General features: G+C 37.2%; 4 protein-coding genes and 1 long non-coding RNA gene across 12 annotated transcripts; 2 read left to right on the top strand and 3 right to left on the bottom strand.

Moving 5' to 3' along the window:
* Positions 1 to 5,610: 5,610 nt before the first annotated feature.
* On the bottom strand, positions 5,611 to 9,216 carry LOC111250384 (D-aminoacyl-tRNA deacylase 2-like). Of its 3 annotated transcripts, XM_022805560.2 has the most exons (6): positions 9,080 to 9,216; positions 7,514 to 7,631; positions 6,692 to 6,828; positions 6,305 to 6,365; positions 5,939 to 6,011; positions 5,611 to 5,783 (listed from the first exon to the last, which is right to left on the bottom strand). In XM_022805560.2, the coding sequence occupies exons 1-5, from the start codon at positions 9,182 to 9,184 to the stop codon at positions 5,965 to 5,967; spliced, it is 468 nt and encodes a 155-aa protein (XP_022661295.1). In that variant the 5' UTR covers positions 9,185 to 9,216; the 3' UTR covers positions 5,611 to 5,783; positions 5,939 to 5,964. The 3 variants fall into 3 exon arrangements, with proteins under 3 accessions (XP_022661295.1, XP_022661294.1, XP_086842205.1); XM_022805559.2 differs by lacking the exon at positions 5,939 to 6,011; XM_086986079.1 differs by lacking the exons at positions 5,939 to 6,011; positions 9,080 to 9,216 and adding an exon at positions 8,988 to 9,038.
* Positions 9,217 to 10,398: 1,182 nt separating this feature from the next.
* Positions 10,399 to 12,432, bottom strand: beta-PheRS (phenylalanine--tRNA ligase beta subunit). Its single transcript, XM_022805551.2, has one exon. It carries the CDS (start codon positions 12,430 to 12,432, stop codon positions 10,648 to 10,650), a length of 1,785 nt encoding a protein of 594 aa, XP_022661286.1. The 3' UTR covers positions 10,399 to 10,647.
* Positions 12,433 to 12,924: 492 nt separating this feature from the next.
* Nelf-E (negative elongation factor E) lies at positions 12,925 to 17,175 on the top strand. The gene is made up of 6 exons (XM_022805552.2): positions 12,925 to 13,094; positions 13,540 to 13,633; positions 13,819 to 13,969; positions 14,125 to 14,306; positions 14,540 to 14,712; positions 16,059 to 17,175. Exons 1-6 carry the CDS (start codon positions 13,005 to 13,007, stop codon positions 16,179 to 16,181), a joined length of 813 nt encoding a protein of 270 aa, XP_022661287.1. The 5' UTR covers positions 12,925 to 13,004; the 3' UTR covers positions 16,182 to 17,175.
* Positions 17,176 to 20,028: 2,853 nt separating this feature from the next.
* On the bottom strand, positions 20,029 to 21,058 carry LOC147756314 (uncharacterized). The gene is made up of 2 exons (XR_015325748.1): positions 21,018 to 21,058; positions 20,029 to 20,232 (listed from the first exon to the last, which is right to left on the bottom strand). It is a non-coding gene; the product is annotated as an uncharacterized LOC147756314 (long non-coding RNA).
* On the top strand, positions 21,019 to 24,981 carry LOC111250383 (transcription elongation factor A N-terminal and central domain-containing protein 2-like). Of its 6 annotated transcripts, none has more exons than XM_022805555.2 (7): positions 21,021 to 21,756; positions 22,332 to 22,443; positions 22,772 to 22,967; positions 23,362 to 23,466; positions 23,639 to 23,706; positions 24,118 to 24,170; positions 24,697 to 24,981. In XM_022805555.2, exons 1-6 carry the CDS (start codon positions 21,628 to 21,630, stop codon positions 24,162 to 24,164), a joined length of 657 nt encoding a protein of 218 aa, XP_022661290.1. In that variant the 5' UTR covers positions 21,021 to 21,627; the 3' UTR covers positions 24,165 to 24,170; positions 24,697 to 24,981. The 6 variants fall into 6 exon arrangements, 5 of the variants coding, with proteins under 5 accessions (XP_086842203.1, XP_086842204.1, XP_022661288.1 ...); XR_002673339.2 differs by having other exon boundaries at positions 21,022 to 21,756; positions 24,118 to 24,247; XM_086986077.1 differs by lacking the exon at positions 24,118 to 24,170 and having other exon boundaries at positions 21,019 to 21,756; positions 23,642 to 23,706.
* The last annotated feature ends 1,617 nt before the right edge of the window (positions 24,982 to 26,598 follow it).

The following is a 26,598-nucleotide window of genomic DNA, read 5'->3' as shown; positions in this document are numbered from 1 at the left end:
GGATGTTGCAGAGTGCCTAGGTAGACCAACCAAATGATTTAGGCATTTCGAAGACGTACAAGAGCGCATCGGGTCCGATCCTCATCTTAGAAGACCTGTGATAACTATCACGGACGAGGATGTCGACAAAGTGAAATAACTTGTGCTTGCCAATTGCTGTATCACCATAAGAGAATTAGCAGACGAGATCTCAATTGGCTCATGTCGAACCATTGTGTCCGGCTGTTTATACGTCAGCCAACTTATCACAAATTTTGTGTTAAAGCAGCTGCATGTTTAGCAGATGAACATTTGTGAAGAACTGTATCGGAAATTTTTTTGACATTTCTGGAAGAGCCAAATTTACTTAAATGCTATTACGGGTGACCAGACGGCTACCATGGGGAGATCAAGACGTCATCTCCTGAGTATTACTTCAAAAACGAACATTGACAGAAAGGAAGTCAAAAAATCTAGGTATAAAACCAAGCTGCTCCTCACGGAGTTGGTCGTCGAGGAAGTATCCATGATAAACTCGTGCTGTCCGGTTGTACAGTCACTGAACAGTACTACCAAAAAGTTTCTTATAAGTTCTTTAGAAGTCTATCTGACGCAAGGGATCAAAACTTCGGCATAACAAATCCTGGATCGTTCATTACAGCAGTGCACCGGTCCACACCTCACTACGCGTACAATAGTTTTTATAAAAACACCCTATATATGTGTAGCCCCACACCTTTAGTTTATCAGGCCTAGGCATCAGCAAGTTTCTCCTATTCCGAATACTAAAGAAAAATGTTTCGGTAAAACATAAAAAGAAATAAAAGAAAAATTGTAGACCAAGCTAAAGGCTATTTCATCAATCGGATTTGAAAAGTGCTTTTGAGGGTTAGAAAAAACCGTAGCATAATGAATTGCATTTGCCTCGAGGGAGATCACTGAAACTAAATACTTATCAATCTAGAACAAACGACTCAATTCACTTTTGAGTAGTAAAGGTTAATTCAACCTATTACTTGCCTACAATTTTACTGTAAAACAGCAAATGAAACACCGCAATATTAAACTTTGCCGATGAAGGTTTAACAACCAATAAGCTTTAGCCTGGCAGTTAATTTTACTGGAATCAAACATTTGAAAAATTCAGTTGAACGGCATTTACTGTGGAAATAAAATTGGTAGCCCTCAGACCGACGCGTACACCTCACGTTCAATCTCTGATAAGCATACATATCAATCAGGAACACCAGTTTCAATGACCTCTCATTCAAGCGTGCTTCTCATAGCTTTTGTACGCGGGAAACATATCATAAATCATTACGGGTAAACAAAATTTGCTATCAAATTAAATATTAATAGAAGTTCGACATTGAATAACGTTTCGTCGTAATTAGTATTATTGGCGACAGCAGTTGACACTGGTGTCTTTACGACGGGTCGCCTGTCGATGAGGACCCATGTCATCAGCGCATGATCCATACTTTTGGTGATTCTTTTGTAGACCATAGTTGGTCTGTTGAAAACCAACTAACGATACACGAGTGCAATGGTCATTTTCACTAGTAGGCCAGTCATGCCCCGTCTACTTATAACCATTAAGAACCACAGCCATTCAGTTCCAGAGGGCATCGTATCCACAATGCTCGGTCATTCGAGTTTAAGGTTGCTTTGCCACACTGCCACCCCGTCACCGCATCGTTTCCGATCCTGCCCCAGCTCTCTCCCCAAGCAGCCGGAACACTTTTCTATCTTGCCATTGGGATCATCGTCGTCGTCGCTCAGCGTCCATTCCTGTTTCGAGCATCGATCACCAAGCGGTATCATCCGTATTCTGTATGCTAAGCGCAACCTACAGGACGGAAAAAGCGTCGCGCACAACGCCTTCCGCGTCTGTCCATTGACATCCGGTGCGTGTGGCTGGATGTATTGTGGTGTCTCCGTAGCGGATATTTTGCAGTGGTGGTAAAGCTGTTGGCAGCAATAGCAGCAACAAGCGCTGGCGGGAAGAACCATTAGCACTTTATTATGGTGCTGACAACTCGGTATACGATGGACATCTGGACGATGAAGGGGTTCCGGTGTTGGAAGCTTCAGTTTTTTTTTCCCGTTCGGATTGTGGGAAGAAGTGTGCAGCGGAGAACCTCCTAAGGATGCTCAAGGCCGACAGTGGGGAAGACTGCAGCAGCATACCCTCTCCTACCCCATTCGGCGCCCGTGCGCCTGTCCTTTTTGTTACTGTTGTAAGGTCTAGCCTTACGTCACTTCTTCACGAGGAGAATTCACTCCCCTTAAAGCCCTTGACAACTGGAAACCGGAAATAGCGCCCAATGTCGTCAGGCCAAATGAGCCGGCTGGACACCGCCCGAGCAACAAGAGGGCGATAGAGCTGTTTCCTTTGAGGCAATTCGCCACCCAGGCTTCGAAATATGCCACTGACTTTCAATTTCTACTACAATATCCAGCATATATATATGGTGAACGTTACTGGACAAATTCTATTCAAACTTACATGCATCAGAAATATTACACTTAAGACTGACTACAAAATATCGGAAAGGAACGATATTATTCATCGTAGTTAGGTTTGAGCTAATCTTCACATGGATTAAGGAACTTCTCAATTCTTTCAAGCGAAGCATACAAACGTACATTTATATATACTATAGATATTTATAAAAACACACATACTTTACTGCATGGTAGGCAAAACTTTAAGAGTAAATGGTACAAAAGGAGATCAAGGTATTCGTCGCTTGGGATATTCTTAAGCAATTACTGGGAACATTTTGAAAACAAGCTAATGAGTAATATAGTTATTAGCAATATAGTAGTATCTTTGTTTTTAAGTTTTAGGTATGCTTTAGCTGAAGCTAGCTGACCCACCTAACTAAGGAAGTATCTTATAACTTCAAAGTGGCGCGCATCGAACAAATGTCCTATATATTTGATATTTCCGTTTCAATATAAGGCAATATATCAATGTTGAAACAGTTGATCCTTAGTAGACGACGATAGCTTGATAGATTTACCACCCCGCCCCTTCTCCATCGTTAAGATTCAAAGTATGTATATATGCGACGATATTAAGTTTATTATTATGCGTGGCGGTGCGGCTTCGTGTGAGTATTGCTTGAGTATGGAGTAGGTTTAAGTTACGAAAGAAAGCAAGTGTAAAATAACATAGGACGATAGAGTGTATACAGCAAACGGTAAATGGCGCGGTGTGGAAGGAGCAAGTGTGAGGCAGATAAGCACGCGAGACAAGGGAAGGCAATGGTTGCCGCTATCCCCGCTACCAAAACCACCAGCGCAAGTCAAGCATCGATGCATAGGAGAGAGCTATCGCTGAACAATGAACACTGAAGCATGCCGCCTCACAGTGAAGCGACCTGCTTCGATAGTCCATCCCAGATGCAGGTGGGAGCTAACAAGAGGCGAAACCTTGGTCGGTTAAGTATTGGTTTCCCACCACTCCAGTTTCCCTGACGTTATATATATATGGAATCTGCATATATGGGCCTCCATAGGCGGAAGCCACCAGAGAAGGAACGCCCGCCCAAATGATGCGCATTTGTGACCCATGTAAGCAGCCCTCCGTGCTCTTTCTCTCCTTCTCACTCTTACATAGTCACTCTTATTTTCTCATGCTGTTTCCTAGATACCATATAACCTTCACAAAGGCAGTAGCTAAAGCTGTAGGCGTTATATCTAGCTTTGTCTAGCACAGGTCTAACGAGGTTCGATAAACAACTTAAATTCAGCTTACCCGGTTTCGTTAGCAAATTAGCACAAAGTGCCTCTCGACCTATTAAGTTTTTTGCCTACAGACTTGCGGATTTTCGTCTTGTCATGCGTGCAGTGCAAAGTCTGTTCAATTGCTCTATACCCTAGAGATATGCTAAAGGATGGCAAGTAGAGCAACTCTGCGTTAAAACTTCGAAACATTCGATTCTCACTATATAGGCTAGCTGCTGTTGTAATTTTCAGTTCTGAGATCTGGGTCTGGTACCTATATCGCCCCAGAAATAAAAAAGAATTGGGGATAAGTTGCTGATGTCCAATTAATCAAAATCAAGAGATGCTTTTTTTAGGATATTAAATAAGGTCTGTAGTTTTTCGTACAACAAACGAACGAACAATATTTTCTTTGAAGTTTGTCAGATTAAAACCCAAACTAGAATAGATGGTGCCATAAAATCGTGAAAAGTTCTACTAAATATTCAACTTAACTAGTGTCGGTTGTTATATGAGACGAGAAGAGTAGGCTTGAATTTCGCGACATTATTACAGGCAAATATTTCAAGTCTCTAGGTATTTACGAAATTCTGTAAAACTAAATTATATTGGTTTTGCACTTTATGTGGATTTTATATGGACTTGACTGTAATAAATTAAATCTGGGTCTCAAAAGTCGTTTTTCATAGCTCAAGTATAATATCGATAGTCTCATCGTAGTATTCTTGTGCAGTAAAACGCGCTCCACTTTGACTTTGTGAATCATAGTACACAGAGCATATATTTATGTTATAAATGTATAATGCCTTTTTGGGAACCAGTTAATATTTGAAATACGCACAATCGAGTGTCATAATCTGCCTTTGCACTCCCAGTCATCAGAAGCGTTACACCGATCCACGCATCAGTCTTCAATGATCTATTAACTGCAATTATTCAGTGCGTCAATAATACAGTATAAAAGCAGGATAAAAATAACAGTACTCGAAATAGCGAAATACTATGTCATATAGGAGAAAATATCTCATTACTGAAGTGTGCTCCACTGTGTGGCGCGATGTTTTCAATATTTGCGTCACCCTTAACCATTGCCCATGCTACTTCAAACTTAGCTCTAGTTCATATGATCATAACATGATGTTACAATTTTTTCCACAAGTATTGGCTGCTTCAGGGTATCTTGAAAGCGTATTCAGTTTGATTTAATGCTACGAAATGAAGGATTTCTCAGACAAGCATTTTTATGACAATGCTGTATTTTTGTAACAATGAGTAATTTGGTTAGGTAATATCAAGTGCTTACTTCCAGGGAAACGTCCACAAGCTAAAATAAACATACTTCAACACTGAAAAGGAGCATTCCACCTTTAAGGCTCTGCACGGAGAAACTTTCAGCCTATATGTATGGCTCTAAATCTACATTGGTTTACTCGAAAGCTGGCTTCGTATTCATATGTAGGATGTAGACTTTTTTCACTTGAACTACATTTAGACCCAACTTTTGGAATTCTCGGTTTACCCGTTTCGCAGAATAGGTTAATGGATTTTCGAGAATACTATAAAATAAAAAAATATACAAGTCAACATCGAAAAAATCTAAAAAACTTTAAATAAAGATTTTAATGCAATGATTGGTATCATACATGCTATTTTCAAACTTTACATTGAATGTAGGTGCTAATCGCATCAATTCATACCAATGTAATACACATTTGAGCTAATCAAAACAATTTGTCTACCAACTTGTATTGACAATTCTATAAATTGTCCCTGCAAATTAACTTTCTACATTCTTCTACATGTTTATGAGTCATATGACAGTATTTCTTAATGAAAGTACGCCTACCTCATTCAGTATTGTTTTTTCTTTCTGAAATAAATGAATGCCCAATGCAGTCGGGATTTCTGTCAATTGAGCAAACTTTTATTTAATTATCACCTCTTTCCTGTGATTTTTAAAGCAGCTCAAAAATCAATAACGTGCGAGAAAGGTCCCATCGATGAATCCATTTTGAGAACTTGTCGATTGCCATACGTTCCACTACGAACACATGGCCTCGACGTCTCATCTGAAATACACATGCCCTATTAATAGAAGATTCATAAATAGAGCCGAAAAAAGCATTATGCATATATATCGTCGACCACTAAGAAAACCTCACTTTACATCACTCAAAAACCAGCGATAACCACTCAGCTACATATCTACGTAGTACGGACTTACAATATATTGGACGTAGAAAACGACAGTCAAACAATAATTATAACAAATATCCGATTGCCCGGCCATATCCTACCTGTAGAAATGAAAATGCTCATATCAACAGTACGTCACTTCAACAATGTTATGATGATGTAGTTATTTTAAGGGCAACAAAAATATTAGTGCAGCGAAAACAAATGATGCTGCATATATGGAAATAATAGTAGATACATAATATGATTGACATATATAAGGTTATTTCATCATACGTTTACTACTATTCATTTAATACTAAAACTGATTATGACGGCAAAGGGTTCTCTTGAAGATCCAAGTTAGCCCCAAAATCGTACATCTGCTAGTACATGCACATAGGAAATTATTCACCTGCCACTGCCGTGACTTTCGGGCAAGACGAAAGGTGTTTTTGGAGCTCTGATTCCATAATCTGTAATATTTACATATATGCAGGAATCAAACTATTAACTAAAAACTCAGCTCCGTATATGACAAAAATCTTGAGTTGCCAAGAGTTATTGAAAAAGTGTATCGTATTTAGAAGTTGCTGAGTGACACAATAAGTAAGTGCATCTAATCGGCTTTGATGATTGAGACTGTAGTGCACTTACGATATTTAGTAGGACACATCAGGCTGATGAGAAGGATAGCGCCTTTATATGAACATGCATGCAAGCTGATTAAGACTCAAGGCACAACCTGATCTTTTATGCTGTCGTGCAAAAAATGAGAAGAAAACCTAAAATATTTGTTCACCTTAAAAAGAACCTCTCCTTTATTTTTTTCTATTAACTGGTGATACTGCACCGCATTGTTCTTCCGCTTCCCTCCAAGGCAGGCTTGAGGGATTAACAAGACGCTGCCCGGAAGATCCAACACAGATATTAGTTTACCTGTTATGAGAAGCACGAAAGTGCAGATTGGACTTAGCTCGCATTATAAACCATGTATGATTATGGATGTATATGCAACTATCCATTATCCTCAAGTTGTAAACTACTCTTTGAAGTAAGTACACACTAGAATATTAGTATTACCGAAAGTCGTTTTCTTTTCGTGTATTAACACAGCGGGTTAAACCGCCGAACTTTGCTCACGCTTTAAATACAGGGTGGGCTTTATATGACGGAACGCTAGCTTAACGCCAAATAGGTTATTTTTTTATATTTAAGCTAACTTCCAAAACTCGAAAAAAATATCCACGACAACCGCTATACATGTGCAAACAGTCTTAAAGTTGTTTAATAGTAAACATATAATACATTGCTTAAACAATCTAGCAGTGTTACTGCTTGTCTCAGTAAATAGGGAGAGCACGCATAGGTTAGCTTAAACGTTTCGTATTTTTTCGAAAAATATTTTACGGCAATAAGCTATTCGGCATTGCTTTAGATCGGCGATTCTCAGTGTAAAATGAAGTGTGTCCATGCCTCACTTTAACGTGGATTAGCAGTAACCATCTAATTCAGCTCTGATTTTTTTGTGAAAGATCTATAGACGATTTTAAAATCGCTCAAAACCCATCCGTCAAGGCATGTGCTAAATGTTGATGTGTTTTTATGTCTGCATTGAGCTCACCGTCGTGGTTTTCCGAGAGTTTTATTTTAAGAATACTCTGTGCAGCCCTTCGCACTACATCCTCGGTAGCACCAGCGAAGAACGATACAAAGACGACAATGCCACGATCAATTTTCACCTAATTATCAACATAACAGACATGAAAATTTTATTTCATGTGTAGATTATACACGGCATATAAACTGCAAAACGCAGTATTTATGTATAGCTAAACAAAAATATCATATTGCTTAAGCAATTAAGGTTACTATAAATCAAAGGCCTGTTAGCCTGTAATCACTTAGTGGAATGCAGTTTTTGTGGAGAAATTGACTGGCAGATGCATATTTTGTTCGTGCTTAACAATTGCAAGTTTTCAATGCAATTAGCAACAAGGAGACATACAAAATTAACTTAAAATAGTTTAATAAAATAAACAAAAAAGTCTGCTGTAGCAACGAAATGCTAAGTCAAAAAAAAAAGGCACAGTTCCTTAGGATAAACCTAAAACACACATAAATTTCATTCTTAACTTGTGGTAATTTTCTTGACGGCCATGTTAATCTTATGATACTACGCCTGTTGCAACGCGGTGCAGTCTTTTTTTTACTAATGACTAGCATGCTCAGCAGTAAGCATGAAAAAAATATTTCAGTATCAGAAATTTGAAGCCGTGGCGTCTGATGCTGAATTACAAAAATACAGTTACTGTATTACTAACAAAGCAGTACGGCACACAAGCCATGTCAGAAAAGTGATGATGCCTCAAAATGACAGAAAGATTAACCCTTTGACGCTTGAGAAAATGCCCTGATTTTTAGGCTCTAAAAACTTATCTTACTAGAAAGTAGGATTAGAATACAGCTACTTAGATAACTAAAGAATCAAAATCGTTTAACTGTGCAGTACAGCAGTAAAGATTTGAACTCATAAAACCTGCGAAGGTAAGTAAGTAATTTCAAAAATTATTTCTCGCGTATCGAATTAAAATGTTCTGAACATAATAATTTATATCTACTACGATTACTAAATCACCAATAGATATCCAGTCATAATTAGTAAAAAAAACGTTATTACTCTATATGATATCATATTAGCCACGAATCAGAAAATTAGTCCTTAAAGTTGCTCGAGTCTCCTTGTTCTTCATCGAATATCCTATAGGCATTCATGTTGCATCATTTGTCTGTTTGATTGTAATAATTAAATATTTACATATATTTTCAAAAGCTCCCGAAATCTTCAAGAAAGTGATACCTAGATATTTCTGTATTTTTTAGCTTTTCAATTTTAAAATCTTATATTACTTCAAGACAACTAAAAACGAAGTGTGAAGTTATGAGTAGTAAGATAATAAAAAACATTTGCTACCGTTCTATTCTGTACATTATGACAGAGTTAAATCGATCATACATGAGACGTATCTTTGTAGCGTAACGGCTTATGTGGAAATACTATACATCTATTACAAAAAGACTGAGGGGTAAGTAAATACTTTGTTTTGTAGCCTCCTGAAATAAGTATTTGCCATACACACAGAATTTTGTTCTTACACTACAACAGCAAATGTATTGACGATGCACGCACCAAATTGGCATCATCTATATGCAGCTCTGCTTGCACGCACTGTTGGATGAGAACGCGACACTGTGGACCCTTCGGCGGGGCGTTATTGTCTTCCGTAGCCGACATGAAGGCGTCGAGTACTAATTAGCGTGACGTATCCTGCCTATCAAGATTTACCGTTCTATTGGGCACAGCCGACTCTGTAAGGTGAACTGCTATTTACATTCTGTAAGCCCTAGAAGATCTGATGCAATATGTTACTTCTTTCGATAGATTCACTAGTGCGCACTGTTAAACATTTTGAAACAAGTATCAGTCACGAATAAACAAAAAGCAAAGAGACCCTATATGGATTTCTGGAACATCTCTTTCCAAGCAAGGAGCTCAATAAATGTATCGATATACAATATCGACCTACTTTTGCATTCAACTATGTTGAAATTTCTGATGCTGCTGAACCCGCACATTAGCTTTCACTGATACGGCAAATAGGATTTATTTGCCACATCATTGCCCTTACGAAAATCTTTAGTTCGTAATTTCCATAGCCCATTCTAATAGAGCAGTTTGCTTCGAAATTAAATTTGACAAAAAGAACAGTTACTTCAAATGAAACTTAACGGCCTCCACCCAATCACGTAAAAGAATATCAGTTCGTCATTTGGCCTTTAGTTTAGCTTTATAGTTAACTGACATGTTTTAGTATCAGTAATTCCCGACAACGTTTCCATTCATTACCTCCATGGCTTGAGCGAGTTCACAATCTTCAGGAGATACAGGTTCGGCCTTGATAATGGTAACAGCGTTTCGAATTCTTATAAACTCGAAAGTATACGCGTGTACCAATAGAATAATCACGTATGATTTTTAGAAACGAGCAATAGATATTCTGCATGAAGTTAAGCTCATCAGATATATATAGTCCTATAACATATTCGGAAAAAGTAAATTAGAAGTGTGCGTTTCTTTATACTTGTTAATCACATTATCCTCCATTAAGTTTTCAATCAATGCGAGAGTTGAATGTTTATAGTGTATCGTTTTACTAAATTTTTACAGTTTTAGTACATCGATGTACCGCCAGAAACGTGTATTTCTTTTATATATTCGTAAAGGTCAGACTGCCACGGAGACTGCTCTTTTCATTTCAATTAGCTTTCTAATATTTTTCAAATTTTTACCTATTACCTTCTCCGCAACATCGAAACTTAGCTATATACGTAACTTATGTACTGATATTTTTCAAACGACAGGAGCAGACTCAATAACACGTGTACAGTTTTTTCACGCCCACAACATCGAATACGAAAACCACCAATCACAAAAGACCAAAACCAGCGTCAGGGACAAAATGCCAGGCACTCCGCTTTTTATTTGTTCGAGCACTGAGGCACATCACAAATTCTGTGCAATCATTAACATTACATATAAGTTAACCCCAGACCCTATGCACAATATTCATTATTACCGATGCTCACTTAATCGAACGCCCTACAACCCGCGTAATATTCTGCAAAACATATTTGGCTACTACACATGGTTGGCCTACCTAACATCTACCATGAATATTCAGATGAAGAGCAATCATTCTAAACGAAAGTTTCAATGGAAATTTCTAGTGCAGCAACGGGCAACGCCAAGTCAAAGTTAGCCAGCACAATCGGGTGCAGAACGCCCAAGAAGCCCACCGATTCGCCGTTGACAAAGACCTGGGCACAACGACCCGGAAGGAACATGCTGTCGTTGGCAGGTTTAATTTCGTAGATCATTTTTCGTTTAGTCTGTTGCGACACATGTGGCACACTTAACAGGCACATAATCCTATCGAGGAGACCATGTATTAGTTCAAATCCAGACGTTTTGCCATAGTTGACAGCACAAAGGTTGCGCTGATTCTTAGCTCCCACATCAGCTTCCGTAGACTTTTTGACGACATCGGATATTTCAAATAACCGAAGTGGCAAAGGCAGCTTCTTATTGCAGTTCAGTGTTTTCAGTAGACCAGGTAACAACTGTGTACGGACAACCTGGAATTCATAGGTCTTCGGATTAGAAACGTGAACCGCCTCCGTACACCCAACAGGATGCAAAATCTTAACAGAAATGTCGTCACGGGCACAAAGTGAAAATGTTAATGCTTCTGTGTACCCACTCTGAGCGAGATTTTCTCGTAACTGATCGGATAATTTATTGACAGGAAGCTGTCCGGCTATAGTTGATGTAGGGGGCATTCGTCGTTCGATGTTGTTGTACCCATATGCTATACCAACATCCTCAATCAGATCGACAGGATGAATTATGTCATGACGAGTCGGAGGAATAGTTACTCTTAAGTTGCCTTTCTTTTTGGTAACCTTGGTTTGTAAAGACATGGTCGATAACAAATCCGCAATTTGCTTCGTTTCTAATTTCGTTCCTAGCATTCGGTTAACACGCTGAGGGCATAACAGTAACTCCCGATATGGCAGTTTAGGATATAGGGAACTTGAACCGTCAGGTCGAATGCAGTTAACTTGTTCAATTTTGTACTGGTCGTCACAATACTCAGAGAACATTGTGACAAGTGTGTCGAGTACGATGGAAGCTTTATGTTCATCTAATGCCGTTATGTCAATAAACACGTTCTTTGTATTCAACGTAATCTTCGTATGTTGTGAGTTGATAATCGGCGGCATAGAACAAACAACACCATTTGCATCCATAACGACGGGAAACACCGGGGAATCTTGAATGATTGGTAAATAAAAACGAAGGTGAGAATCCTTGCTATAAAGATCCAAAAGTTGATCGCCTGTATATTCTTTTGTCTGATTCAGAGGAATAAATTTAATCTGGTTAGGAGGTAAGGCGTCGTACCTCAATGGAGCTTGAATTGTGTCTAGGTCATGCGTTCCGATAGAAACCAGTTGTCTTTTGCGTCCAATATTATGGTGTAACTTGTCCTGTAAATCGATGAAAGAGTCGTAAACCCCCTTCGTAAATGTAATATTTCGAAGGACGGCACCGATGAAGAATGGACGAATTAGCTTCGTATTCTCTGTGATCACAACATCGAGCGGAGCAGCAAGGGTGATCAGCTCATATCGAGGTATGCAAATCTTACCTTGGAAAATTAACAGAGATCTTACCAATCCCTCAAGGCACAACAAGTCATATCGGTTGGCCGGGACGTCAATTTTATATATGGTATCGTCCGAGACATCTACATCTCCAGCGGCAGCTTCACCCCTCTCCTTGGCCAATAATCTCTTCGCAGAGGTTACCTCATCTAGTTCGAGCCCGTAGTCGAAGCAAAGATCTGCAAACTCTTTTTCACTATAACGCCGGCCTAATGCCGTAAAGAGTAGCTCGGCGTTTACACCGACCGTCGGCATTTTTGTTACTTGACTTGAATCAATCTTAGAGAAACACACAGCCTGTTTCACAGAAAAACCTCTAAAGACCTTTTGTAATTTGTTAAACCTAGATTTCCTACATAAGCACCTGGGTTATCAGATCTCCTGACGCAACAGCAAATCACTAAGAGATTTGCTCCACGTTTCGAGAGAACGGTGCATCCGCGGTAAATGGCGACTCGATTCAAAATACAGGTAAACTTCAAATCGGTATTAGTTGGTACAATGATTTTAGGAAATTTAAGCACTATGTCAATCCTATTTGATTTTCTTATGAATCTATATGTATTTCTGTCGAAATAACAACAGCACTAGATGCCTAGTATCTTTTTTTGATACAGAATCTTATACACGCCCTCTCATCGCTAGCAACCGTATCATACAATGTAAACAATCAGACTACTTGAGAGTGAGGCTCCCAAATGAGTTGACAGGTGTTAAGAACTCTGTTATGTTTCAGATTAATAATGATCAATAATATATAACGAAATTCGCGTTGTAAGCCAGCAAGTTTCCTTGAAGTTCAAGTCACCTTAGCATTGTTTTCGGCAATGGGCTTTATACATTTTCCTACGCAACTCACCGAAGAAGAACAAGCTCTTAAAAGCAAATACGCCAAGCTTAAACGCAAAAGGAAACAGGTACAAGGACTACCGTACAAGTAGCTATCCAAAAACGTTTAACGCAGCACAAGTATATTCATTAAGTACGAAAGCCTTCAAAATAGTGAGTGGGCTTATTTGGGCGTTCCTTGTGATAAAAAAAACTTCACTAATGTAACTTACGACTTTATTATAAGTGGATATATTTGCTTCGAATAAGGTATTAACGATAAGAATATTTGATTTAATAGAAAATATTTCGTAAGTGAAAAAATATATGGATTGTAAAGGGTAACTGCACGATGAAATACACGTCTTTTTACTTGTATAAGACTAATGATATTTGTTAATGCACCACTGGATATATACCGTGGTGTATAGTTTAACATCTATTTAGAAAGCTGTACTTGGCTTATTAAGCAAGTTTATTCGGTCATAACTTTTATAATGGTAAAACTTTACAAGAAAGTATTTTCTGATTTAGTTGAAGCCACAGCCAAGTAAGGAACAAGAGCAAAAGGAACAAGCTGACAAAATACTCGCCTCGATTGCTGCCAACAAACGAAAATCTCAAGAAGGTTTGAAGTCTTTTTTCAAGATCTGCAACGTAATTTTCAATTCATAATAATTCTGTTATTTATAACGGAGTTGCATTAGAAATAATATATTGAACTGAAAAATATACAGCAGATAAGCTCGTTAAATAACTGTGTGAAAACTTCATTCGCGTTCTTCAGCACTCACTATTAATTCGGTTTTGTAGGAATCGCCAAGCCGGACACAAAGGAGCTTGCTAAGAAGCTACTGAAGTCAGGTGCTATTAAGCCAATTAAATCCGAACCTGCCGAAAAGACCGTTTTCAAAAGGAGTAAAGGAGCTGGTCGCAAAAGAAATATTATTGGATCGGAAGTGGGGTATGTAGTAAACATTATTGAACTTTTTAGTAGAATAAAAGTTAGATTATCTTGATCTACGCTTAACATTTTCGTTCGGTTTCAGTTCGGTTACAGAAAAAGCTGGAGTTCGTTCCGATAAAGATGCTCATAATGTACTTGTTCTATTTTTGCAGCTATCAGCCTTTCTCAGAACCAGGATCAAAAGGAGGCGATTCAAGGGGCCCGAATTCGAAAGTTGGCGCCCTGGATCAAGATGATCCAGCCCTTCTGGCAGAAAAGGAATTCAATCCAGATGCACCAGCGGCCACTCCATCGGCACCTCGAAAGGGAAACACAGTCTACCTCCATGCTCAGGGTAAGAGTAAAAGTTGACATAAAAATAAGGAAGTAATTGTTTGAATAAAATTCGGATAGGTGCTATGAGTAAACGTTACAGCATCAAAGATTAATTTGATTAAATCATGTAGCTTTAATAATGTTAAATTATATGGTTTTAGTTAAATTTAAACAATATAGTTTTAATTAAATTTAAACCATATAGTTTTAATTCTCTCATAGAACAATCACTAGTTTGTCATAAACTTGCAGGCATGACTGAGACGTTAGCGCGAAAGGCATGCGCGTCGCATGGGGGTTCGATCGCACACATTTCGGTCGAGGAAAACAAAAGCTGTGCATTCGTTACATTCGAGAATTATGAGGCTGCGGAGAAAGTCATTCAAGCTCTTGATGGAAACTTTGTTCTCGGCCTTACCTTCAAGGTAAGTTAGTATATATTTCTTTACACATTTATCCACAATTAAACTTTTCAATGAATTCAATTTGCTTAACGTTACAAGTTATACTTCACCCATATTATGCTAAATCGGACCATTGTATGCTGAATACTTATTAACCTATTTACTAAGATTTTTTTTTTACTAAGTTTTTCACCTAACAAAGAAAAGTATCGTATCAACCTAATAACAGGTAGGAAAAAAGTCGACTTAGTATTCGCGGTTATTCCTCACGACTTCTCCTATATTTTAACCAATTTGCTTTTCTTCTCACCAAAAATGACTAATTCTCGTGTTTAAAAACTCGCTCGGTCAGTTGTTGAGATTATCTTCACTGTTATACTGTTACGAATTTTATTTACCAGCGATAAGAAAAGGTGGCAGTCTGGCGCCAAATATATAGTATGGCGGATGGAAAAGAAGCTACCATTAAGGCACCTGTAGAGTGGCTTTAACGAACCTTGCGATGTGCAGAATTAAGATTGAATCCTGTGCTCACAAGCGTATCACTTAGAGCTCTCTACTCCATATTTATATAGAAACACCAGGTTTTGTCATCCATAAATTTTCTGTGTAGAAACCTGTCTATATGGCTGCGAGTTGCACGCTGTCAGACAAGATGAAGCCGTGTTTTTTGGTGTTTCACATTTAGTGTATGGGATATACGAGCTTTTATTTTTGAGTGGATTCTGAACTAAAATTCTCGATATTCATATGACTGTAGTTAATTTTTTTGAAAGAATTTGTAATTGAATTAATTTTTTGGCTGACAGCAGGCCAAGAATCCCAAAAATACAGAGGCTTAAGGAAGACCAAGAAATTCAAAAAATCAAAAAGACGCAGAAAATTCAACTCTTAGAGTTCATTTGAACAAGTCAGTCGATAATTAATATTCCCCTTTCTAAAACGACAATTTCTGTAGCGGGGATCTAAGTGTATCAAAAATGATTGTTGGGCCACTTTTATCCTTTAATTTTATTTCTTTATATTATATTTTTAGAAGCTGCATGGGAATTAGTAATAACGAAGATCGTCGATTCCGGGCTTTTCCTTTAAAGCATTATTTTAAGATCTTAATATCACCTGGTATCAGGAGTAGCGGATAAGCGCATTCTCGTTACGATAAACAGGCCGCTAAGGTCTGTCCCAGTATACATAAACTTTTAAGATCTCATTCTTTTAAGAAGAACTCTTAATTCAAGTTTTATAAATGGTAATCCAACTTGCTGTTAATTCGCTTTCCTAATTGTTATAAATTGTGTCCCTTTTGTTGCATTTATTATTAACGTTATGGATGTGTTTATGAATGGTAATTGTTATTTTGTTCTCAGGCAGCATTAGCGCGTCGTCAACCTCAACTGCCATCAAATGCCGCTCCTCCACCACCCATTCCATCAAGCAATTCAAGCGAAAACAGCCGTTCGCTTGTAGTTTATGATAGTCTGCCCTTCTAGTTCTCAAAACTTTTTTCCAGCCTTCAAGGTACTCAAGTCACGCACCTCTACCTGCTCCGAGCCGTTTCGTCTTTCTAATGTTGCACGTACTACGATTACTGTTCTATTTTGGAATATTTGTCGTTTGATCGGTGTGTAACTTTGCTTCAAACAGTTATTTACGTTTGCATACTACGTGAGGAAGACAATGGTTAAAGGTCTCCAAATGTTAGAACAACTCTGCCTAAATATGCATTCGAATTCGACATCTCGCTGTCGATGAGGCTGAGCAAAACTAAAGGTTTGATTATTGATCATCTAACGTTAGCCAGTTGTTAATCAAAATTTATTTGTAAATTTTATTTGTCAAACAGGTTTGAACGACTAAAAGAAGCTATCTCTATGAAGCGTTGACAAACAAATATAAGTAACTAGTAATGAAGTTACTTCGGGTGATTTCTCTAGACTAAAGAACTATTTTAGGTATAATCAGCCCATAATAATGTATATAATAAATAGTGATATTATATAATACATTGTGAGCTCTGCACCGATTTATCTAATTTTTATCATTATAAATGTTGTCTGCTCTTTCACTTGAGCTTGAGTCCATTAAAACTATTACCAAGAGCCGCTGAAAAAAATATTGTTTATTTTTCTCGCTCAATTTTATAATTCCTGTAATTATTAATTTGATCAGTACATGAAGCCAAGTACAGAACAAAGCTAATCAGTGGCTTTCAAACAGACGAAACAGCATTCATGCAGACATTCACGTTGACACGCCTAAGATGGGTTTTCGCGTTCCAAGCCTGACACCAAAGCCTTCATGTGAATTACTTAATTTTGTCAATGATGTTTACAAAACAAAAAAAAGAAAATGTAAAAGAGTATTTTAAGATATTGGGTTGTCAAAAATTCCTGCAGATAAATGACCGCATTTGTGCGAAAACAAAAAGACCGCGACCGTCCATGAAATAATTTGTTATTATGTTGATTAAAATCCCAAAGTTTACACCAGTCTCATTTATTTAATTGTATGAATCATTTATTCGTATGCGCCTATATGGAACGAAAGCGAATCATATATGGGTGGAAAACTTCAGTTTATGAAATACAATATTCATTTCTATAGGTAAATATATAAAATCACGGGCATTCCATGCAGTACATACGTTAAACTTTGAGTTTAGCTTCACGTGAGCATAGTGAGTATAATTACTATTAAATATCAGTACATATACTTGATGCTATCTCAAAGGGTGCAAGATCATGTCCGGATCTACCTGCTATCGTCATTGACTTCGTCTTGATCACTCGTGTCGTCGCCTGCGTTCTTCTTGGTTCGATCGATAGATACGTTCTGAGATCGGGGAAGGCCAGCTTCTTTGAGTTTGTCAAGGAATGAGATAATCCGCTCTTGAATCTCGCTTAACGAACCCGTCGATATCCTGAAACACATCAGTGTGAGAATGTAATAGTACAGTTATTAATTATAAATTATTTTAATATCAGTAGGTTTATTAACCTTATCGCTTTTGTTTGCAAAACCCGTATTTTTAAATGTGTGCAAGAACTATGCACTATGCATTATAATCCATACCCTAGCCGTGCCCATGAATCAATGCTTCGTGCACTCCGTTTATTAAACGAAGAAAATTGCAAACATGTATGGGATAATCGATCTAAGACTATAGGAAGATAAAAGCAGATATCGCAGTGAAGTTTTTTGCATGGCTATGTTTACGTAATATAACCGTTAAGTAAAATTACAGTCAAAAGCCACTCACTATTCATTTTCAAAAAAAATTTAGTCTGAAATTTAACGTACTTGTTGTAACCGTAAGTCAAGCACTATTGGTAAAATCCAGCTATAGTGTCGTTTGAATACGTACGACGCAGAAAATCCAGTAGAATGAACTTTTGATTTGACAGCAGACAGGAAATCCTAAAAATTTAAGGATTCAGAAGTACAAGCTATTGTTGGGACTGATCTGGGCTACTCACTTCAAAAGACTGGAGAGAATTTGGATCTTCGCCCTAACTGCAAAAATAACGAACACTATCCTGCCATGATAACGTTATTGCTTTGTCTTTGAAGAACAGGTTTTTCCCTAAGAAGAGCGGATACACGCATGCCGCTACGGTGAACAGCCTGTCAAAGTTTGTCCAAAATCACATAACCATTCTGGCAATATAAAAGGAATCAAAAGTAGGCTTGCGCTAGAAAAAACAGATTTACAGCTAAAGAAGCGGTCCAGATAAATATGGCATTCGCTCTGCACACGTAAAAATGTAAAAGATAAAAAAAAGAGATGCAGTCTTGGGGGTTGTACGTTCGAGAAAAGGCTACTTGTTTAAAAAATTGCATTGATATGGATTTGTACTTCGTTAATTCTTCATCTTAGCGATCGATTACGACCATTGAGCAAAAACTTTGTTTTTGACAACAACCCGAAGAAAGGAATCTATGAAAGAGTGGTCTGGGTACTAAAGTGGGAAGGCTGTTAAACCTAGCGACCTTCAGAACGCGCTTATTACAAACTGCGTATACGGTCACAGAGCGTTGCACCAATGCCTCATTGCTAAAAGACTAACATGTAAGTTCTCGTAAAATAATTGCTAGGTGGTGAAGTAACAATGGCTTTTTAGCACGTAGTTTGAAATGAAAATTAGATCCTGCGTAAGTTGAAGCCACGTGGTTAGTGCATTCTTTTTCATGTGTAATTGTGTGTCGTTCCCGCATTATTTCCAGCACCTAGTTAATGAAACAGTACGGACGACAGCTCGAAGCTTCGTGTCATCTTTTCTTGCACGCAAATATCTATTAGCGTACCTATTCGCACCTATTTGGATTGCAAAAATTTCGGCCATTTTAAATCTACTACCTGTATATTTTATTTATGCGTTTAGTTTCAGAGTTGGGTGCGCTCGTTTATTAGACTGTTTTACCGTAAATAAATCAGAAGCGTATCGTAATGTTATTTAAAACGATTTTAGCAGTCTAGAGCTGAAGATCTCAATTAAATATACAAAACAATACTTCGGAAGCCAGAAGAAGTGGATGGATCTAAATGGCAACTTCTGCTTAGTCACTTTAGATGATTTTGTTAATTGCTGTACTGCCTAAGTAGACCGCATGCATTCAAATAAATGTTAAAGGCATGAATGTATATTCTACAAACTCAGTGAAAAGCCATTGCAAACGTCTTGAGTGTACACATAAATAATATGTATACTCTTTTTCTTCTACTTGCACGGTAGAAAAAAAAAGTCGTTTCTCTACAGGATCGCTGCGAAGTAAAAAAAGTGTTTTTTAAAAAAAACTTCGACCGACAATGGATAAATATACCAGAGAACCTTTAACATACTCTAAAACACAAACTGAAATACATTTTATTCAGTATGTGTTCCACTGCTATCCTATGATGGCAGAAGTAGCGCGTTTAGATTCGCTATATGAGCAAATGAGCTATCAGCTTAGTCTTCACGTCGGCTAACGTCATGAAAACTGTGAACTTCTTTTATTGAGCGAAATCGACAGCCTAGGCTAGTTTACATGCAATTAGGATAGTTTTCGTAGATCCGCAAATAACTACATTGAAAGAACTTAAAATAGCGCACGAAGGTAGCACACAACGACGTTTCTTATGATCTTGAAATTTTCTTAGCTCCTGGATTGAAACCGTAATCAGACGTAATAGCAGTTACTTTAAATGAGCATATATGGCTTGTTAAGCCTCTGGTTGAAGGAGACCACAAGCCGGTGCTTCAAGCCCCTCCGACGTCATATACTATATGAACTGTACGAATCAAGAAGATTGTTTATTAAATACACATGCTTGTGGAAAATGAAAAAATCCAGCTATTTGCTTATTTAGATGCAGCTTACAAACATGTATTTTGCCTCTACGTATATATATATATGATTTTTGCAGATGCAAGGTAGTCAACGGGTTCTTACATCGTAATCAAGGTTTTAGATTTTTCAACTGCTAGCGGCCATTCGGAAGGCCACAGCTCAAGGATCCTCTCTGCTTCTTCCTCATCGCTGGTCACAAACTTGAGTTCGCTACACACGTGAGTGTCGTACAGAAAAAAGACATTAGTAAATAACCTAAGCTTTAGGTGCCATTGATAAGCTGATTGATAAGAAAAATATTATAGTACATGCTGCTATCTGTGAAGTGGAAGATTATGTCAAACAGTATGCATAACAAAGAATAGTTATTTCTATCGGCAAGGCTACGCAGAAATATTCTTCGACTGATTTTACCAAAAATGAATGAAGACATTAACGAAACAAGCAGAACTTAGTAGACGCCATTTCAATTAAACTATTATATTATAGACTGCGTTACTCTCTCATGCAAGGAACGCGACAATACAACAATTAAGAACGAATGCTGTTCGTGGCATTGACAATTCAAATTATGGGAATCGTTCAATTCATTAACCTAAACAAGATTTTTTCGTTGAAACAAAGCTGAATAGTATATAGCCATGGAATATAGTAACGTCAATTAGTGAACGAACAATACGAAAGAGAGCGACCATAGAAATTATTATTCTTAATTTTAGTATCTGCACTGCAAGTTTGCTATGCGATGTCCACAGATTTTTTAAACTTGATGGCAGCACCTTTAAAGAATAGGGATTTTGTAGATGTTCTTTTCTAATACAGGTAACGAGTTTATACACTTGTGTCACACACAAACTGTATCTCAGGCTAACCAAAAAAAACAATCGTTCACATATTCTGTTTTTGGTCGACTAAATCATTATCAAGTGCTATGAAGTAGGCTTTAGTTTATGATCTGTGGGAAGTGTGATTTCACCAGAATTAACACAACTCACCTTTTAATTCTATCAGATTCGAGTACATTCTCGCGCGCCCTCTCTGACATTTCCCTTTTAAATTTGATCTTTGCAATTGAGATACCTAGACTTTGCCGCTCGATGGTTTTGTTCACTAAACTGGAACGTTTCTTATATAAGAGTTATAACAATATATGTTATGTAAATGCAGAAATCGTCGTTACTCTGATTATTATTCAGAGTCACGTGTATTTGTTTACAAACAGATTATAGGCGCCAACGCAGTTGTCGACCGCTAAGTGAACCCACTATCCATATCAAAATCTCAACTGCCTCTCAGTTCTGTAGCCACTTACTTCATGAATTCGTGATGATGTATAACTCATTTTTGGTGATCTAATATTAATTGAGCAGTGGCTTTACATTTACTTTTGAATTACAACTTATGCATGGCATAATAGTAGACGACAGTGATATGCTAACCGGAACCTAACATGTAGTTGGAATGATTTCCATTATGTCTTAGATGGTAGCAAATTATACGGGTGTTAGTACGTAATGTTTGATGTTCACCATAAAGGATATGTAACTTGTGAGTAGTTGACTGCCAGGAATTGTTAGCAGTCAACATACGCAGTATGAACAAACCATGGACAAGTTTGTAGTCCGAATCCCAAAAAAAACAGGCGATGATGCAAACGATGAGGCATTCCTTAAGAGGTCGTTGCAGGGAAAAAAAAAAAGTCGGCGTTCTCAGTTCCGACTTAAGGATCTTCAGGTACATTTAGTTAGGAGGTTTAGTTTACCAAAGATCTTATCTTTGTATATGAGTTACCGACATTGAACATTTAATTCAACTGGATGTGCTCCGGGTAATACTGGCCACACAGACTACAGTTTATAGATGAAAGTTTTTATTCTCCCAAGTTTAAGCCTTTTAAGTTTTATTCGTCGCTTAGGAGCTATGAGGTCGTACTAATTATTGGTATCAACGTATATCCTTTTTAATCAAAAGCATTTAGCTACAAAACACCCACTTAATGATTGCTTGCAAAACATATCAGGCGCAATAATGGAGAATCGAAGTTCTTGTGGAGTATCATGAACAGAAGCTGTTCTATATACTTAATTGTATGCACTGACAGGAAAGCACAGACTTATGTATCTTAAAAATAATTTGAATTATTACAGCTCTGAACTAACCAAAAATACGGTCAGATAGTAGCGTTTACATTGTACTTCTACATTGTTCTCGGACGCGTTATTAGTCCTTGTTAAATGACAACATTTTGATAGATGAGTAAGTAATGTTTTATTCTTAACGTGTCTTTCTAATCATATAATATTTCCCAGGGCGTTGTGATACTTGAAGATCTGGATGAAGCTAAGAAAATTCTTTCAAATCCGACAAGTAGTGACGAGCTTCTCGAAAAGACTCTGCGACAACTCGCCAAAAAAACCCCAGGTAAGCTTTTCATTTAATTCGGATAAACTGTTTACTATATTTTGAAAAAGAAATCTACATAGATTCAACTGAAATTCAGTTCATAAAGCTTTAGGGAAAAAGTGCATTATCTATTTTCGACTGTACGTAGTCTTTTCTGTGATCTTACGATTATATTTCGGATTTCTCATTGACAACATGTAGGACTTAAGCACAGTGCTCAAGGAATTAGCCATAAATTAGTCAGCATTGAAGAAAGATTCCGAAAACCAATTTACAAATACGCTTATTATTCCATTTAGGTATTTTTATCTTGTAATATAGTATGCCTAACAGCTGCTAGTTTTAGGTCGTGATATCCTGCTGAAGACTAGCGTTGGAAAACCCGTACGTCAGCTTCTTTCACACGAAAACCTTTCTGTACGAACTGCTGCCAAGCGCGTTTACGATCGTTGGAAGGAGCATATTCTAAATAAAGCAGCTTTGCAAAAACAGGAAGTTCGCTTCGATATCGAATCCCAAAGGTTGCGGGATATTGCAAAGAGGTAAACGAATAGATCAAAGTAATAATCTTTTAGCAGAATCTATAATAGCACGCATACAAGTACAAGCAATAATTCGTACATTGCAATGACTGTCGGAATTTTCGAAAGCCAGAATTAGCTTGCATGTAACAAAAATTTATAATCCTGTTACAACGGATTTTCTTCGGAGGTTTTTGAGAAGCGATCTAGTGACCGGTCATTTGCTACCGCTCTTTATGATAATATAAAATGTTTAAAAAGCATATAGTTGCAACAGTTACAACATAGACTATAGACATTGAAGTTATCTCGTTTGAATACAGACTTATTACCAGTCTAATTAGAGTTTGCCTTGTCATATCAAAACTGTAAAGTGCAAACATTTACTAGTATTCAATAACGACGTATTTTTCAGATGGTTTTCGGAAGCGTTGTCAACAACAATAGACGACACAGTTGTTATAGCTCTTGAACAAGAAGTTTTCGCCCAATGCAAGCGAATTCTGAATGCGCCCTACAGGTAACTCTTGGAGATACTATTTCTATGAATTTTTTTAGCTAATATGCTAGTTATTTGTTGTTGTTTTAAGGTAAATTAAAAACCTTTGACCGGATTTAAAAGTACTTAACGTTAGATGGTACATTAATATAAAGTGTTTAATTTTTTATTCTTTACGGTTAAATTCTTTCAGAAGGAGTTGTCGCCAAATAGCATATAAATTACGTACTGACGTTAATCTTCAAAATAAGCTTGTCTCTGGTAAGCTGACTGTTATCGAAGTGAGAGATTCCCACTTAATTTATTATTTTTTTATATATTTATTATAATATTGTTACTTATTTTATTATTTTTTTATATATTTATTACAATATTGTTACTTATTTTATTATTATTGCAGTGTCTTTCCATCTCTAAAAATATATAGCTCACGTATAATGCAGTTAGACTGTGAAATCAAACGTTTTATCCGTAGCTAAATAAGGTAAATATATGCATTCTGTAAAAAAAAAATGCATCAACATTGACCAGGTCATAGATAAAACACTTCAGTTGGACGGTTTATATAAGCGCGATACCTAAACCAATATTTTTACAAAATTTAGGTTAAAGCAATTGGCTATGCTGCTATTGTCACTCTGAGAAAAATACCAGCCAATTTTTGCCTTACAGGAAATATGACCGTGGAAGCGTTTGTAAGAAAGCACAAGTCGTCATAATGAATAGTTAGTCAGCTTAATGTAGATGAAAACGTCGATCTAGTTTAAGCAAATCTGTACACCATTACTGCATTGTAAAAACTGTGAGCGTTTTCTTACTGACAATAAGTAAGACGTAGTGGCTGAACAAACATCTAGGTCTAGTAGTCAACGATTTTGCAATAGTGGGTGTTTTAAGCCTTAGGTGTAGGTTTACCTCAGTGTTGACAAATGTGGGATTTAGTTCAACGTCAGCCAGGTGTCTAGGGTACTTACGCAAGACTTGCACTGTTTCTAATTCTTAATATTTCGGAGATATAAAAATCAAAATTAGTAAGAAAAAGTATTTAGTTCGTAACAGTTCAACTAACTAATTCATATGTTAACTTGTTTCTACGAGAAGTACAACGTATTGACTGTCTTTAATTAATGAAATGATGAATTTCATGATTTATATATAAAGACATTACCCAGATGCTTCAGTGGCCCAGATTTAGCTTTGGATATCCGTCCCGAAGCTAAAGTCGGAAACTAATTTTTTTCGGAATTCTAGCGGAGCCTGTATCAACTACAAACGTCTCTTCGACTGCGCTGTGTATAATAGGTTTACTCCAGACTGATCTATGATCGAGATACTAATCACACAAATGGAATTCAAGATTATAGACTTTGATGTATAGGTTCGATAGAAATTCACGAAAATGTTATTCAAATAGGCGCCAGTGGCTAATAGTTATTCCAAATATAAATATTCGAACCAATTGTGATAGACTGACAATAGATCCAAAACAAACTCAAAGATCTATTAATAAAAAAAGAATATCTTCATTATTACGAAGTCGGAAGGGCTCTATGCTAAATATAACCATCTGCTTTACTATGTAAGCAACACTGACCAAAGTAATCGAAAAACGTGCGAGTAAAAATCACAAGGGAGAGCAGAAAGCTTAGTAAGACTCTTCCACCTTATGCAGCTCCAATTTTTTTTTAGACAGACTCAGAACTTGTTATTTTATTGCCCCCAGAGCAAGCATAGCGTTTCGATGATCTTTAGCAATTTGAGTAATTAATGAAATTGACGGCCTGCAACTATTGTTCTATTCTGTTATCATACGACAGAGCTAGATGTAGTTTATGTAACACACCTGAGAGTAAATGACCTTAAGAGAGGAAGCTAAAAAAGAAAGCACAATTTGCTCAGTTGAATATTCTGAATATCCGTCAAATGTATGAATTCTCTTTACAATTTCCTTAGCAGTGTTCAAAAAGTAAGATGGATGGACAAAATGCGCATGGTTATCCTTAACAAAAATATTGATCATCTAAGCCTTTTGTCACGGAAGTAACTTATGGTCTTAACTTAAGGTGGTAACTTAAGGTCTGAATATTCGTAATACAAGCCTTGGATTATGATCACTTCTTAATAATGCAGTAGCATTTTCATGGCTTCATTGATAGGTTCAGTATACATAGATGAAAAAAGACATGACAGACATACTTCAACTATTTTCTTTATTGTTATTCTATCTGTTGTTATTTGTGTGCAGACAGTTCATTTGTTTCCTTAAATTGTGACAATTAGTGATGGTGATACATAGAGCTCGCCTTGCGGTTCCACTAGAATGAGCTTCTATTAGAAGTTCATTAACAGGCTCTTAGTCGAGAGGCTGTGCGAAGGACAGAAATAGGTCTGTGAAGGATAAGTGCTTTGATGAAGATGATTGAAAATTTGTTGATGGACAAGTTACGTACGTATTTCAAAAATGTTCCTTCCATGTGTAACTGTTCTATATGACCTTTTCGTATTTAAGAAATTGGTTTATTTTCTGATATTAGGTTTCACCGAATGAATTCAACAAATTGATTGGGATGACTTTGATGTTGGCTGACGTTTTTCATAATGGCAATTGATCGTTGACCTATTAGCGATAGTGACCTTCATGGCTGTGAGCGTCTTTTTGCAGTTTTATTAAGTCTCACATTCCTCTCTCCATTTTTTTAGTTTATCGTTCAGCGAAAAAATCGATAGCCTGTGGTTCTCCCTTCTGCTTAACAGTGGCCTTGGATCTCCAGGGACCAGGAGGGTAATGGGAAGATCAAACTGATGACCAGTTTGTATTGGTGTCAGAATCATACAATATCTATCGATGACGCTGCAAGCAATTTGAAATTGGCTACGTTTATGTGGGGTCATATGTGAAACCTGCGTTCATCGCACAGGGCATTTTTAAGGGGATCATAAAGGGAAGACATGATAATTTCGTTTGTCTCCTTAAACCAATCAGTCTTAGATAACCATTAAAATGTCTTTCTATTCCGTTTCGCACGTTAAATTCTACAACAGCCGCGTATAGGGCAATTGTGTTACTGTCTACGGGGCGTGCCATGGAAATAGTTTCGACGACTTTGAATGCATGAATACTATGTAAGTCCTAATAACATTGTATGGGACAAT

The sequence above is a fragment of the Varroa destructor genome, unplaced genomic scaffold (genome assembly GCF_002443255.2).
Source record: "Varroa destructor unplaced genomic scaffold, Vdes_3.0 BEIS01000004.1, whole genome shotgun sequence".
NCBI lineage: Eukaryota > Metazoa > Arthropoda > Arachnida > Mesostigmata > Varroidae > Varroa > Varroa destructor.
This window is presented reverse-complemented; position numbering and strand designations above follow the sequence as displayed.